This window comes from Podospora anserina, chromosome 5 (assembly GCF_000226545.1).
Source record: "Podospora anserina S mat+ genomic DNA chromosome 5, supercontig 7".
Lineage (NCBI taxonomy): Eukaryota > Fungi > Ascomycota > Sordariomycetes > Sordariales > Podosporaceae > Podospora > Podospora anserina.
Window position 1 is genome coordinate 136493 of NW_001914840.1, and position 14806 is coordinate 151298.

Consider the following 14806-nt stretch of genomic DNA (forward strand, 5'->3'; position numbering starts at 1 on the left):
CTTTCAGCCACACCGACACCTGTCAGGATGAGCGAGTTTTAATCATCAAGGGGGTCGAACTCATAGTCAAAGTTCTTTTCAATGAAAGCCACCCTCTCCAACAAATCCCTGCGCGAAGTCCGAGAGACAACCGAGAAGAAGGCAATCCACCAGAGCGAGGCCGCATCCGGACCCTCGAGGACATCACCCCCCTTCTTGCGCGTGTAGTAGTCCACCACATTCTCCCGAACATCAAGATGTTTCTCCAGAAACTCTTTGGCAGCGTCAGCTGACCTCATGATGCCTCTGCGCGTCTGCTGAATGATCATAACCGAGAGGTGGAACTGCGGGCCGTTGCGGAACGGGTGCGACAGCGCGCGGAAGCGAGCCTCCTCTGCATCACCCAGCGCGAGCAACATGTGGAGCGCATAGTAGTCGACGCCATGCGCCAGCTGCACCGCTACCGACTCGAGGTATCCCGGTGGTCGGGCGTTGACCTCGTGGAGGTACACTTCCGGGTCTGTGGCTCCGTCTGTATTATTTTGGTTGTTTGCCGGAACCAAGTCGAGGATCCCGTTTCCAACGTCTTGGTATTTGACGCTCGAATTCCGCACCCGGGCCTCGCAGTGGAAGACACCGGATTTGAATCCCTGCCTGACAAGCGTTGCTCTGAGTTGGTCTTGGAGAGCCTCCAGTTCGTGTTTGGGGAGGGCAGAGGGGAGGACATTTTGCGTCTCTTGGAAGTTTTCCCTCAAGCCGGCATTGGCAGAGTCTGCCGGGCTGGGGAAGTCATCGTTGATATCGGCAAAGACGATCTCCCCGTTGAGCATGACAAAGTTGGCGTCTACTTCTGGCCCGGCGACGTATGGTTCTACCACCACGGCTGTGCTTGGTTTTGGGGAGTCGGCGTGTCTGTCTGATGCTTTTTTGACTGCAACCCTCAACTCATCCACATTCTTGACCTTGGTCACGCAATCTGAACTCCATCCGATAACGGGCTTGACCACCATTGGGAATTTCAGTTCCACGTTTTGGGCCAACACCCCCTCGAGATCATCTTTATGCCTCAAGACAAAACTCTCCTCTGTTCCTACCGTCTCGAGGAGTCTTGTCCGGCCTTTATCAGCGGCGATTTCATACGCCTCGGGGGACTCAGTCGGCAGACCCAAAATCTCGCACGCCTTGGCTACTCCGGCGAGGCGGACGTCGCTGATGGTGACGATGCCGTTGATTGGTTTGGGGTATCCCCTCACGGCAACCACAATCCGTTGAGGAAAATCCTCATTGGGAGCGACGTCTGCCTCGATGAAGTCCTCTCTTAGATGTGCCCACGGCGAAGTCGGATCTTGCAACCAATGACCTTTTTCGTCAATGATGACGAGGGAGATACCTAACGCTTGAGCGGCGTTTAGAGCTCGCTCGATGCAGTCGATATCTTCGCGGCCTTGGACCCAGGCGATTCTTTTTCGGGTGGGGGGTGAGGGGAGGAGGAAGGGCAATCCCAATCTGTTGTTTGTCTCTTTGTTGAGGACCGCGGGGCTGTAGTCATTTGACAGTACAAGGGCTCCGAGAGAAGAAGAGAGGATTTGGGGGAGGTTGCTGGGGGTGAGGGATTGGGGAGTGATGGGTGTGACGTGCTGAAGGGGGGTGAGGAAGGTGTGGGCGGAGAGGAGGCCGGGGAGGCACTCGAAGCGGAGGGGGATGAGGTCTGAGCGGGTGATGTAGCCGGGGGTGGAGGTGAAGAGGAAGCGGATGGTGAGAAGGGGAGTGGGGGGTGAGAGGGTTTGCTGGAGGAGAGTCTTCCAGGGAGATGTGGCCTGCTGGAGGTTGATTTGGATGGGGGTTGATGGTTGAGCTGCTGCGGAGCGTGTGAAGGTGAGGTCCAAGGCCCAGGTTTCTGGGATGGTGTTGTTGGTGGGTTTTTGGTTGGTGGTGAGATTGGTGCAAAGGGAAATCGTTGCTGGACGGGGGAGTAAGCATTGGTACATCGGTAATGAAGGGAGGTTAGAGGGTGGGTAAGTACCGTGTACTGTTCTTTCTGGGGAGAGGGTGATGGAGGCGTAGCCCCAAGGATTGGCGGACGTCATGTTGAGCGTAGGAACCTCGGTGCTAAGGTAGGTGGTAGGCCTGTGTTGATGGTGTTGGTGCCGTGAAACAGGGCAATTCTGCAGGCCGGTTTTAATAGGCCGTGAAAGTCTGGGGAAAATATGTCGCACTGCAGACGATGATTCGGAGGAAGTCAGCCGGGCCCGGGAAAGGTATGGTATGGTTGAGTGGTGTGTAGATGAGGGTTGGACAAGACCGAGGAGAAAGTCTTGTCTTAGGTAAGTCAAATAAAAACGGGAGTGGGTAGGAGAGACGTTCCAGGTAGGCGGGAAAGCGTGGGAGGGTGTAAACGAACTGTGATGGTTTTATGCAAGTTGTGTCATGCAGAATAATACTGACAGCGGGCTGGATGTGAAATATGGGGGTTTTGTGATGTTGACAGGTGTCCATTTGGGGGTTGGTACATGGTAGGTACCTACATGAAAGGGAATTCCCACAGCGAGTGGTAAACACACCTGCGCGGTTGCTGCTCCACGTTTCTCTTTGAATGAGACTGGGGGTGTGGGTGGCCCCGCTGATCACCTGTGTTTCGGTGACATTGCACTGGGGGAAGGTCGACAAGGTGCGCAGGATGTTCGGCATGCTGTTCAATGGCGACATTACACCGCGGCCGGGGATCGATCATGTTTACCAAGGTGCGCAAGATCAGAGCAAGTTTGCGGGAGTAAAATGTTTGATTCCCCGGCAGGGGAATTTAGGGTAGGTACCTTGCGGGATGGGTGGTAGGAACCTTGGTAGGTAGGACGTGGGTGATCACCTTGCCGAGAGGGAGAGACAAGGGGGTAAGACTTGCCCAGAGGGTGATGTTCCGGCGTGATGGGAACCCATGTGTCAAGTGCTGGGAATGGTGTGTGTGGGTAGGAAGTAGACAGGCCATGTTCCGGGTAGCTTGGTGACGGGAGAGGGAGGGGAAGTTATTTACATCTGTGAGGTGCTCAAAGTTGGGTAGTTCACCTTTGCTCACCTTGCTTTCCAGACCCTGCACACTATCACTATTGTTTGGATTCCATTTTGTACTTTTCCCTAACAAGCCTTCAACATGGCATACACAAACCCCAACCCCCTAAACGTCTTCTCCGGCCCGGACTCGCTGTCTCATTACTTCGACCCCGAGCAAAACCCGCCGTTGCCACTGGTCGAGTTACCTGCCGCGTTGAACCCCTTCCGCAAGGATGGCGTGAGGATTTATGCAAAGATGTTGACGGCGCTGCCGGCGCAGAATGTCAAGTCTCTTCCTGGTTTGTTCACCCCGTTCTCGCATCCCTGATAGGTAGTATTCCCACTGACGTGTGTTGTTCGGGACAGCCCTAGAAATGCTCAAAACCTCACCCAAAGCCCGCACCGCCAAACGGATTGTTGAAGCGAGTTCAGGGAGCACGGTGCTCAGCATGGGGGTTATTGGGCGGGCGTTGTGGGGTCATGAGGGGGTTGAGGCTTGGGTGACGAATAAGAAGACGAGGGAGAGCTTGAGGGTTTTGAGGTTCTTTGGGGTGGGGATGTAAGTTTTCCTTCTTGAGGGTGCCCGTGGTGGTTTTGGGGAGGAAACTGACAAGAGGGATAGATCGTTGTATGGAGGGTTGGCACAACAGGAGCCGTCAGACCCCAAAGGAATCATGGCGAGATTGAGGAGGAAGGCGAGGGAGGAGGAGGAGGTGTGTTATTTGGGGCAGTATGATAATGATGCTGTGAGTCAAGGTCTTTGCTTTGGTTGAGTTTGGGCAGGACTGACAATGAGACAGAACTGGCAATCGCACTACAACCACACCGCCCCTCAGCTTGCGCTGCAACTCCACTCTTTGTCGGTGCTCTGCTCTACTATTGGGACAGGGGGTTGCATCACCGGCACAGGGCGATATCTCAAATCTCATTTGTCGTCTGATATCAAAGTTGTTGGTGTTTGCAACGTCTTTGGAGATCCAACACCAGGGCCGAGACATTTCCCTGGGTTTGAGTCAAGCCCGTTTCCGTGGAGGGAGACGATTGACGAGTTTGTTAGTGTCAAGTCGGAAGATTCCTTCAGGATGAGTATGAGGCTGAGTAGATACGGGATTATCTGCGGGCCGTCATCAGGGGAGGCACTTCATGGACTGCTGGAGTGGCTGAGAGAAAATGGTACCGACGGACTGAAGAGGGATGAAAATGGGGAGGTGAACTGTGTGTTTTTGTGTGCGGATTTGCCGTATCAGTATATGGAGTTGTATTATCAGAAGCTAGGGGAGGAGGAGTTTCCGGGGATCAGAAATCAGGTATGTAGCACCCAGAAAAGGGAAGAGGAGTAATGACTGACAAGGGAACAGTGCTTGTTAGAGGTGGACCAAGACCCCTATGACGAAAGATGGTTCCTTGCGCCAGAGAAGACAGTCGACATGTTGGTTGGGGAGGGTGGTGAGAAGTATGATGGGGAGGTGCTATGCATGGTGCCCTCTTCTTGCGCCTGCACAACGACGCGAACATCAAGAACATACAGGCAGCAACAGCAACCAATTGAGGGGATATTCGGGGACTGTTCACCAGGTGCGGTATCCTATGTCTCGGAGTCTGCCTCGACGATATTCTCGACGGCATCACCATCATCATCGGTGTACAGTGTCGCTACCACGACCAGTGTTGAGTCACAGTATTCTTCGATGGGGAAGGTCATCGATGTAAGACCGAGAGCGGAGTTTGTCAAATCCCATCTGAGAAATGCGGTGAATATTCCATTATCAGTGACAAAGGATGACTTTTATGGGGATCCGCAGGCTGTTTGTGAGAGGTGGAAGGAAATGAATGCCGCGTTCAAAGAGACTGGTGTGTTGAATCACCAAGAGGAAGATGATGACAGACAAACACTTGTCGTTTGTTTGGATGGGGACTCTGGAAAGATGGCGGCTTCTATGCTCAGAGGGGCCAGCAAGAAGGTTGGCAAGAAGAGAGAAGTCTTTTGTGTAGATGGGGGGTGGGGAGTGTTGGAAGCGTGGCTAAGAAGGAGGGGCTATGGTGATGATGTCTGGGATGGGGTAGATTAGCGGGGCAGTACATAGGTAATCAGTCCTTGAGTGTAAGATATTTCTTGACGCCCATTAAATAGGTATCCCTTAAGGTCTATCAACTATATTCGAAGTTCTCAGGGCCTGTTACTCATATTTTAAGGCCTTTCTTTCGCATTTCACTCTCCACTATTCTGTACACGGCGTGGGTGGTGTTTTTGAGCATGAGATCTATTTACCCTGAATGCTAACTTCTCTATAACAACAAAAAAAACAAGACATGCTATTCGACAATATCCCCAACACACCAAGCGACCAGCACGGTGGGCTAAGAAAAGGCTAGGGTTGATGGGGATATTACACTCAAAGTCTCAGGTCCCCGTGAGCCACCGGCTGACAATAGGCTGTTTTTCTTCCTCTTCTAACATAGGCTCATTAATGATTGTCGATATTGAAAACAGATCAAACCTTCTGCTTGGGGTTCGATGCATTGGGTCATGATAGATGACGTCTAATTTACTTTTGTCGATTATCAAGCCTTCATAATGACAAAGAACTCGAACACAACCGGGCTTCTTCTTGCGTTCAAAGCCAGGCTTGTCAACTATAAGCGGAAAGCTGCAAAAGGGCTTATCAACGGTGAGGTCGGAGATGTTCTCAACCTCATTCTTAAAGTCGTGGGGATAGAAATTCTTGCAGATGGAGGACCAAATACGCGTGTATTTGGTCATCTTGCCAGGGGCATTGTCGAGCTGCAGTTGAACAATTGAACGCGAGATATATTTCAAGGGATTTTTGGTGCTAAGGCCTTCGCAGTGGTACCATGGCAACGTTAACATGATACCACAAATCAATCCGGCAAAGCGAGAATACCGCACGCCTCTACGGAAATATATGTAGTAATGGCCATATACTTACCACTGGGCCAAGTTGGGTGGAAGTCGTTGTTTCTGTTGACGTCGAGTCTGGAGTAAGTCTACCGTCCGGAAGATGACTAGCAGATGGATGCAAGGACATGATGTTCTATACAAAGCGGAGAATGTTAAGCATGCAATGGGATTGCGATGAATGAGCAGATTACTATTGACCCAAAGCAGAACGACAACTGGTTTTCATATATAACGCTCGGTAGGTCTACTCGTCTTCAAGCTGTATTCTGGTAGCTGTTTCAGAATGAGGCCTTCAACTATATTGCCTCACGCTTTGTTCGTTCAATTTCACGAAGACGCCGTCAGGTATGTTCCAGCTTCGAATACAAACACAACTGCCCCAGGGCCATCGGCTATGGAGTCTTTGTTGAAGCGACTTGACGTCTTGTGTTCCGTGCCCAATCACAGAACACAAGAGCATTGGGTGCTTCAATGTTCTTCGAGTCTCGATTGAGCAAGGCGTATCATTGGGTGTAAATCTCAATGATCGTAGATATAAGCAAACTTTCCCAGATATGACGACGATCAAGCTCCGTAACGACCACGGCTTTTACTTCAGATTCGCCCAACTCGCTTCTAAGGGCACCTTTGATTGAACATCAGACTTAGGCTCGTCCTGCAACAATTTGTGGCCTGGGAATCATGAAGACAAAGCTGTGGCGATTCTGAGTTGTCACTTTAAGAGAGCGTCAACAATGGATTCAGGGGTTAAGGGGTATGCACGGGCCAAGGGGGGTTCATGGTTGGTGGGTCTGTTGTTTTTGAACCATTGGTTTTGCTGAAGATAGATCTGTGACGTGCAGGTACCACTGGTTTTTTTATGACCAAGGTAAAGACATCAGAAGTGTAAAGCCGGGTGTTGGCAGATTAAGGTCTTGCCTGTCCAGCCCATCTAATTGTAGTTGAGCTCCTTCCCAAGTACCTATTTCCCCGTCTTTTTGTCCCTCACCCAACAATGTGGTAGAGAGCGGTATCATTATTCTGACAAAATGTCTTTGTGTATTTGTTGAGAAGCTCTTTGTGACCAAGTCTCGGGTTTCCGCTAAGCCCTACTTTCAGCTTCGGCCTTAACCCTTGAATCAGGTGTGTTGCACCCGTAGAAGTTGCCTTCGCCTCGGTCCGCGGCGGCCAACAACGGTTTCCTGCTCGAGTATGCTCAATACCACTGAGCTCCTTCCATTGGCTTTTTACAATGATTCCAGCGATACGGCCGATACGTGGCTCAGCTTATTTTACGGTTGCCGCTGTTAACCCTAAAAGCTCCACTTCGCAACCTCCTCCCCGCCCGGCCCAGCTTTTGCAGCGGCCCCCACCATGCTCCCGATCGCTGCATTCCCGCTCCAGACACATAATCGATACAAGAGCCACCGATCAACGTCAGAAAGCACTCAAATACTTTCGATCAAGGATTTTCTTCTCAGAATTTCCCTTCGAGTACTTCAAGACAGCTTGACAACCCTCCAATTCCACCTCACTGCCTACACTCAGCCGCTGAGGTCATCGCTCACTCATCGTCAACAAATTCTCACAACCTCACCACAACAATGGGACAGCTCACCGTCCTCATCCTCGGCGCAGGCTGGACATCCACCTTCCTTATCCCCCTCCTCACCACCTCCTCCATCCCCTTCGCCGCCACCACCACAACCGGCCGAACCGTCTCGGGCGTCCCGACAATCCGCTTCAAGTTCGACCCCGCCAACACACCAGAAGAGGAGCTCCGCTCCGCGATTGCCGCCCTCCCAGCAGCGAAATACGTCCTGATCACTTTCCCCCTCACCGGCAATGGCCCCTCCAAGACATTGATCGAGATGTACAATTCCACACATCAATCCCACTCTTCCGCCTCTCAAAAAGCCCGGTTCATCCAGCTTGGCTCAACGGGTATTTGGGGTGCGGGTCGCACTACTGCTGCGGCGGATAAGGAGAGGGTGGAGAGGGAGTTGGCGGAGAAGAGGGGAGGTGATCCCTGGGTGAATCGGCATTCCCCTATTAATGAGGCCAACCCCAGGGTGATCGCTGAGAAGGAGCTTCTTGAATTGGGAGGGTGCGTGCTCAACTTGAGTGGGCTGTGGGGAGGGGAGAGGAAGCCAGTTAATTGGATTGGGAGAGTGGCTGCTACCAAGGAGGCGATCAAGTGGAAGACAAGCCTGCATATGATTCATGGGGACGATATTGCCCGGGCGGTGGTCAAGATTGTCACTAATGAGGACAAGTGGGAGAATGGAGGGGGTAAGGGGGAGAGGTGGATGTTGACTGATGGCTTTGTTTATGATTGGTGGGCGCTGTTGGCAGGGTGGGCAGAGGGAGAGGGTGGTGAGGTGAGGGAGCAGGGGAGGTGGGTGAGGGAGTTGATGGAAGAGGAGGGAGTGAGGGCGCTGCCGAGGGGGATGGAAATGCTGGGGAGGTGTTATGACTCGAGGGAGTTTTGGAGGGTTTGGGGGTTGGTGCCGCTTAGAGCGGGGGTGTTGAATGAGTGAGAAGGTTGAAATGAAGGGGTGGGAGGTATGTTTGGTGTAACGATGAGCATGCGAGGCTGTTGTGGTATCATTGACTATGGGGAAAAGGTAGCGGTTGCGGGTTTTGGTGGTGCGACTTTGTCTTGGACGACTGTAGCTACCTCATGGCGAATTCTGATGGGCGAATAATAGTTTATTAGCAAGAAAAAAACCAATTATCGCCTGAGAAGAAGGCTATTTTTTGATGATCCAGCAAAACGCATGCATCAGCCGTGAATCGAACACGGGGCCCATCGATGGCAACGATGGATTTTACCACTAAACCACTGATGCTGTTTGGATGATTGGATGCTGGTTAGTTCAGAAATTGACTTCATCACAGGACTGGCGGATGAGATGGGACGAGCATCGTAAATTAACATGAAACTAGATTAGGTTGAAGAGTCTTAGAAGGACAAAGCAAGTTGGTCCCCTGCCTCTGTTCCATTGTTTTGTCCTTGTGCACGGACCATGACATGCCCCTGAGCCCGACTCTGAGCCTCCTGGCTACCAGGACCCCCGAACCTATCTACTGTTGAGGGTTGAGAAAGCCGACAGGTCATTCTTCTGGATGTTCTTCGAACTGCAAAGTATTATGCCGCGCCCTTCTTGGAAGTAGCTCGAGCTCGGTTTCGGATTCGGCATTCAGTTGTATTGCTAGCTTTGCTGCTTGTTGACTGGGGTTTGTGTAGGAACAATGCTTTGTGTTTTGAGCAGGGAATTCGAGAGAGCGCCTGACACCCAGATGGTTTTGTCTGGAAGACTCTTTCTGAACCATGTGGTTATTGCGCTAGGGGTTTACATGTCTGGCATGTTGTAGCTCATGTGGAAAAGGCGCCATGACAAGACCATGTGGGTGGAGCTGGCTGAAGGGGAGGAGAGTATATAATGAAGTGAAAAGTTCTTCTCCAATACTAGTCGTACAAATCAATCTATAGCATATCTAACCTGTACCCCCACCGGGTTTTGCTGCGGCCAGCCGATCCTTATTCAGCTCTATCTCGAGACATCTTTAAATATTCTTTACAGGATGGACAACACCAACGACAACCTCGCTGGCGAGGGCCCAACCCCCGTCAATAATTTCCTGGTATCTGACTCAACAAGAACTTATGCTATCGTTGCCAACAGCTTTGATGAGTATAAGTGGCCAATTGGTTGTATCTGGCTGCATGGGCCTGAGTTAATGCAAAAGACTCAATGGCGTGAGCTCATTGACATTGGACAAGTGGTAAAAAGTCGCCCACGCAATGCTTTCGACATGCTTTCTAACTCTTCTGTTTAGTACCACTGCTCGCACCTTGCTGACCATTCCCTATACTTGCACATCCCGGCCTCGATTGTTCAAGACCAGCTCCGCGTTGCCCCCTCCGAGTCTAACCATATTACAGGGGGATCCCCAGGATATATCCCCTATCCCCATCTCTTCAGGAACTTTGAGCACTTTGCCACCTTGCAAACCTCAACTGATCGGCCTAGATATATCCACCCTTTCATTCATCCACTTGGCTTTTCCAACAGCGGAAGACCGGGTATGGTTCGGCTGCTGTATCATCGTCCCCGTTTTGAAAGACATGTTTGCGATGTGCTTTACCATCCGCCACAAACGGTCGTCATTGCTCAGGCAGACTTGATCAGCGGGGATGTCTTGAATCACAAGGAGCAGTGGGAGCTTGTGAGACGGTGGTCTAATATGCGTAGATGAGTGTGTATGTAAGCAGTGTTTTGTTGCGTGGCACTGCCTAGGTAATTAGTCTTGTTCTATGTATAGATAATTGGCTTGGGTGTATCCCCGGCCGGAATACGGCCGCGTGCCTTGTGTTTTCTTGTTGGCTATTCGTGACAATGAGTACGCAAGGTAGATAAAGAGAATCGAAACAGCCATCAACCCACGCATAGACATTAGGCTCGTTGTGTCACGGTCGGTTGGTTCACTGAGTCAAAGCTAATGTAATATCACACCTGGTTAACTAAAGCTAGGCTAAAGGGGAAAGAAAAGCAAAGAGCTTTGATTGACCATGTCAGGGGGTTTATATGTGCAGGGCTGACACCATGTAGGGCTCCGCTTTGCTTTCTAGCCGGGCATGGTACACTCACCCACCACTTCACCATCACTTGCTCTTTCGGCATGACTGATTTCTCACATACTATCCTCAGTAGTATCGGACGCAGAATCCTCATCCCCGATCTGTGCTTCGGAGTCTAGCTCCCCGGATTCGACTATGGGTCTGATGATCACATCATCACCATGCGGCTCATTGTATTCCTGCATGGTAGGTTTGAGGTCACTATCTTTCATCTTGTAAATTTTATGCTCGGCGGGAGGCATCGTTGCAGACTTTTCAAAGTGCTGTTTGAGTAGTCGGTACCTCGCCTGTACAGTGGGAAGATCCGGACGTAGCTCAAGGCATCTTTCGAAACCTTCCATCGCATCACGCTGCTGATTACACTGGTCGTACTGATCGCAAAGAAACAAGGTCAGCAGAAAAGCATGTGAACACACTTGGGGAATTTACGCACCAGAACTCCTAAGTTATGCCAGTTTAACCACAAAGAAGGGTTGCGGTTTACCGACCGTGAAATAGCGTCCAGGGAGTCTCTATATTGCTCAATATTGTAATATAATATTCCAACAGTTACCCAGATTTCAGGGGCCCGTGGTTTGCGACGAACAGCTTGCTGTAGGCTCTCATAGCTTCCACGGTAATCATTCATGGCCATGTGTGCCCTGCCTAACAAGTACCAATAATCAGCAACAGAGGGATCTGCCATAAATAAGACATTAGTGATAATCCTAATGCTCTGGACACGGCAAGTTAAGGTATTGGATACCTGAATTGACAACTGTTTGGAGGCAACGTTTCGCTTCACGGGGACCTCCAAGGCGCTCTGGGTCTTCCTCCCATGCAATAAAATGATGCAGACCGATAAAAGCATTGGCAGCCGCATCGGTGCTATCCGCTGCTAGCCTAGACAGAGCTTCGTCCATGTCGCAGACAGGTTCGGCCGGTTCAGAGATGTGGACTCGACGAAAGTGCTGCAATTCTTAAGCAAGTTGCATCAGGGGTAGCTGCGGCCCCCCAGGATTTTGGATAGTACCACTGACTGGTAAACCACCAGGGACCTCGTCAGAATTCTGCGTCCAGCCTATCAACTTGATAGCGCGACTGCCCTCCTTATTTGACGATGCCTGGCGCCTACAGACGGAGCTGAAATAGGACTTGGTTATTATCGCTGATCAAGAGGGGGAGGTAACAGACGACTTACCATGTCCCCACACGGTCACCTATTTGCTTTCAAGGTCGGGTTTCCTTTTTGTTTACTTTTAGACTGAATAACCAACAACTGATTACTGTATCACCAATTTGTCTACTATTTTGGCCATTTTGGCCTCACTTTCGCAGCCAGTGACTTGCCTAGGTCACCAGCCTAACACAAGTAATGTGCGCAGACAGACGCGGATATAGTCAGACCCTGACCACCAATGAGCAGAGAGTATCAGGGTAGGATGCAGTTCACGCAGATGGATAGGTAATTCAGTCACGGCTAGTCCGTGAAACTATGGACGATGTTGCTACCGAGGTAGCACACTAAATCGCTTTCCACCTCAAAGCACAGAGTACCAGAACTAGGCACCTAGAAACCCTTGGGTCCGCAGTACTGCTTCTTGCGCCACACCAGGTACAGATAGTCGCCGCCACGACCCTTGTTGATGTCACCCGTCATGCTGTCCCAGCCATCCGTGGGGCTGTGCTGAGCGTCGCCGGTTCTCCAAAGAGCAACATCGGTAACATAGCTGGTGAAAAAAGAAAGGAGAGTCGTTAGCTACTATCCAGGAAAACAAGCACGGGCTCCCAGGATTCGAAACAACTCACTGAGTGGCATCCATATTGTTGGACCACGAGAAGTAGCGGTAGTCGCCGCCGGCACCCTTGGCCAGGTCGTCATTGCGGTTGCCGTCGGCGCTGCCGCGGATGTCGGTCCAGAAATTGTCGACCATCATCTTGGGCCTAGGCGCGCGCTTGGGGACGAGCCAGACGTACTCGCCTCCAAAGCCCATGTTGATGTCGGCGGATAGGCCGTTAATCTCGTTGATGGAGTTGCCGGGCTTGTTCTCGCCGTAGTGAGTCTGTTTTTGATCAGGTGTTAGTTCTAGGGGGTTTCTACGGAGGACTGGGTGTGCACCTACCTCAAACCAGGAGAAGATGTGGGGCACCAAAGGGCCCAGGTTTTCCCAGACCCACACCGGTTTGCTCTTGGGGCTGGATTTTCTTACTGTTTTACTTTTAAAACAACCAACTACTGTAATACCAATTTGCTTACCATTTTTTTGGCCTCATTTTCGCCGCCAGTGACTTTCCTAGGTCGCCAGCCCAACAGGTTATGAGCTCTTTTGACGCTTAAATCACCAAGCAAACCGAAGTCGACGCCCTCGTCGACAACCCGACCTCGCAAGGCCGAATACCACACCGGACCTTACGACTTTTCGACCCTTGTCAGGCCAATATTACGCAATTGGACCTTTCGACGGCGATTTTAGAGGCGTTAAGAGAGTTAACTAACTTCCCAATCAACGGAAGCCTGGTTTTAACCCTGACCCTCATCTTAACGAAGAGTTAAAGCGACCGACCACCCCTCACCGATAAGAATGTGGTTTACGGCGCCAACCTTCTCCTGGCTAAGTTTCTTTGGTTCTGCCATTTTTACGACCTTTTGACTAAGAAATTACTATTTTCCGGCAACAGTCGAGAACTCTATCCTGCCTTATCAGGAGACCGATAGTGGAGCAAGTATCTCGCCCTCTACCTAAGTTAATTTAACCCACTATTAGCGGCCACAAAGTTAGGTAGCGCCTTTCTTTAAGTCTTTCTTTCGATATTTTTTTTATAGCGTTTTTCTTACGACTTCTCTTTAATTAATTTTTCTTTTAAAATAATTAATATTAACGTTACTATAGCCTAGCTCTTAGAGCTTATAAAAGCTATAGGGAATATTAATACCGTCGTTACGGTTAAATAATAAACCTTTTAAACTTTACCGGCTCTAAACTTAAAAACCGATTTTTTTAGTTAAGAATTTTAATTAACTTAGTTCTTTATATATTATAGTTTAAAGGATTATATTAAAGTTAATATATAGTTATTAATAGAAAAAAAGATATTTACTTTCGATTAATAATATATTAATAACTTAAATATTTAAAACTTAATAATAATTTCCGTTAAAAAGCTTGAAATTTAATAATAAATTTTTAATTTAAGTTAGAAGGCTAACGATATTAATATTTATAATTTATATTAAAAAATTATTTAAGCCCTATAACGTAATACTTTTAATATTATTAATATATTTTTAAAAAAATATTTTATTTTTAAATATATTAATTTTATTTTATTTTAAATTTACTTTAACCGGCTCGAGGTCCTTCGCCGTTATTTTAATATAATAGAAATTAAAATTAGTTACGTAGTTTACTTTTAAGCTACCTTAAACGGTATTAAAATTATATACCCCGATTTATATGACCGGCTAATAAAGAAAATAAAAAATAATATTATAATTTAATTATTTTTTTATTAAAAATATAACGCTAAAGTTATTATAAAAGAAATTACGCCGGTTTACTTTAAAATTATTATCGAAATTATTAAAGCTTTAACCGTAATTATACCTTTACTTACTATATTATTAACCTCGACGAAAAAGTACGATTAATATATTAAAGGTTTAAAGAAAAGTAATTAATATTATATAAATTATAATCGTTACTATTTAAAAAATAAAGTTTATTAATAATATAACTTTAATAAAGTTTTAAAGGATTAAAAATATAAAAAAAAAATATAAACGAATAAATAAAAAAAATAATAAAATATTAATTTATTAATAAGGATTCTTTAAGGCTATATTAATAACGTTATTAATATTAAGTTTTCGAAAAACTAATTTACTTATAATACTTTAATATTATTTAATAACTTTATTAATATATTATTCCTTACTTACTATAATAATAATTAATTGGATTTTCGTTTCGGCCCCTAAAAATAATACTTTCTTTAATAAATACCCCTAAAATCTAATAAACTATCGAAATATTTAAAAATTATATATATTATAATTCCGGATATATAAATTTTATATTTAATAAATTAAAATAATTTACCGAGCTTTATTTATTATTTAAAAAGAAAAAAAAGAAATTCCTTTCGTTATTAAAAAATATTATAAAATATAGTTATTAGGGTATCGTAATACTATAATCTACCCTTTTAAATAATTAAATTATTATTTTAGAGTTTAAAAAAGGCGGTATACTACTTAT

At 47.7% G+C, this 14806-nt stretch overlaps 5 protein-coding genes across 5 annotated transcripts, besides 1 other annotated feature; 2 read left to right on the forward strand and 3 right to left on the reverse strand.

Annotated features, from left to right (window-relative positions):
* Positions 1-38: 38 nt before the first annotated feature.
* PODANS_5_11980 (uncharacterized protein) lies at positions 39-2066 on the reverse strand (the record flags this gene model as incomplete). The annotated part of the gene is made up of 2 exons (XM_001904424.1): positions 39-1939; positions 2003-2066. The coding sequence occupies 2 exons, from the start codon at positions 2064-2066 to the stop codon at positions 39-41; spliced, it is 1965 nt and encodes a 654-aa protein (XP_001904459.1).
* A 1058-nt stretch (positions 2067-3124) lies between these two features.
* On the forward strand, positions 3125-5093 carry PODANS_5_11990 (uncharacterized protein; the record flags this gene model as incomplete). Its single annotated transcript, XM_001904425.1, has 5 exons — positions 3125-3323; positions 3457-3583; positions 3647-3770; positions 3825-4360; positions 4421-5093. 5 exons carry the CDS (start codon positions 3125-3127, stop codon positions 5091-5093), a joined length of 1659 nt encoding a protein of 552 aa, XP_001904460.1.
* Positions 5094-7527: 2434 nt separating this feature from the next.
* Positions 7528-8463, forward strand: PODANS_5_12000 (uncharacterized protein; the record flags this gene model as incomplete). Its single annotated transcript, XM_001904426.1, has 1 exon — positions 7528-8463. One exon carries the CDS (start codon positions 7528-7530, stop codon positions 8461-8463), a length of 936 nt encoding a protein of 311 aa, XP_001904461.1.
* Positions 8464-8704: 241 nt separating this feature from the next.
* Positions 8705-8775, reverse strand: a tRNA (tRNA-Gly).
* A 2184-nt stretch (positions 8776-10959) lies between these two features.
* PODANS_5_12010 (uncharacterized protein) lies at positions 10960-11430 on the reverse strand (the record flags this gene model as incomplete). The annotated part of the gene is made up of 1 exon (XM_001904427.1): positions 10960-11430. One exon carries the CDS (start codon positions 11428-11430, stop codon positions 10960-10962), a length of 471 nt encoding a protein of 156 aa, XP_001904462.1.
* A 687-nt stretch (positions 11431-12117) lies between these two features.
* PODANS_5_12020 (uncharacterized protein) lies at positions 12118-12541 on the reverse strand (the record flags this gene model as incomplete). The annotated part of the gene is made up of 2 exons (XM_001904428.1): positions 12118-12277; positions 12357-12541. The coding sequence occupies 2 exons, from the start codon at positions 12539-12541 to the stop codon at positions 12118-12120; spliced, it is 345 nt and encodes a 114-aa protein (XP_001904463.1).
* Positions 12542-14806: the final 2265 nt, after the last annotated feature.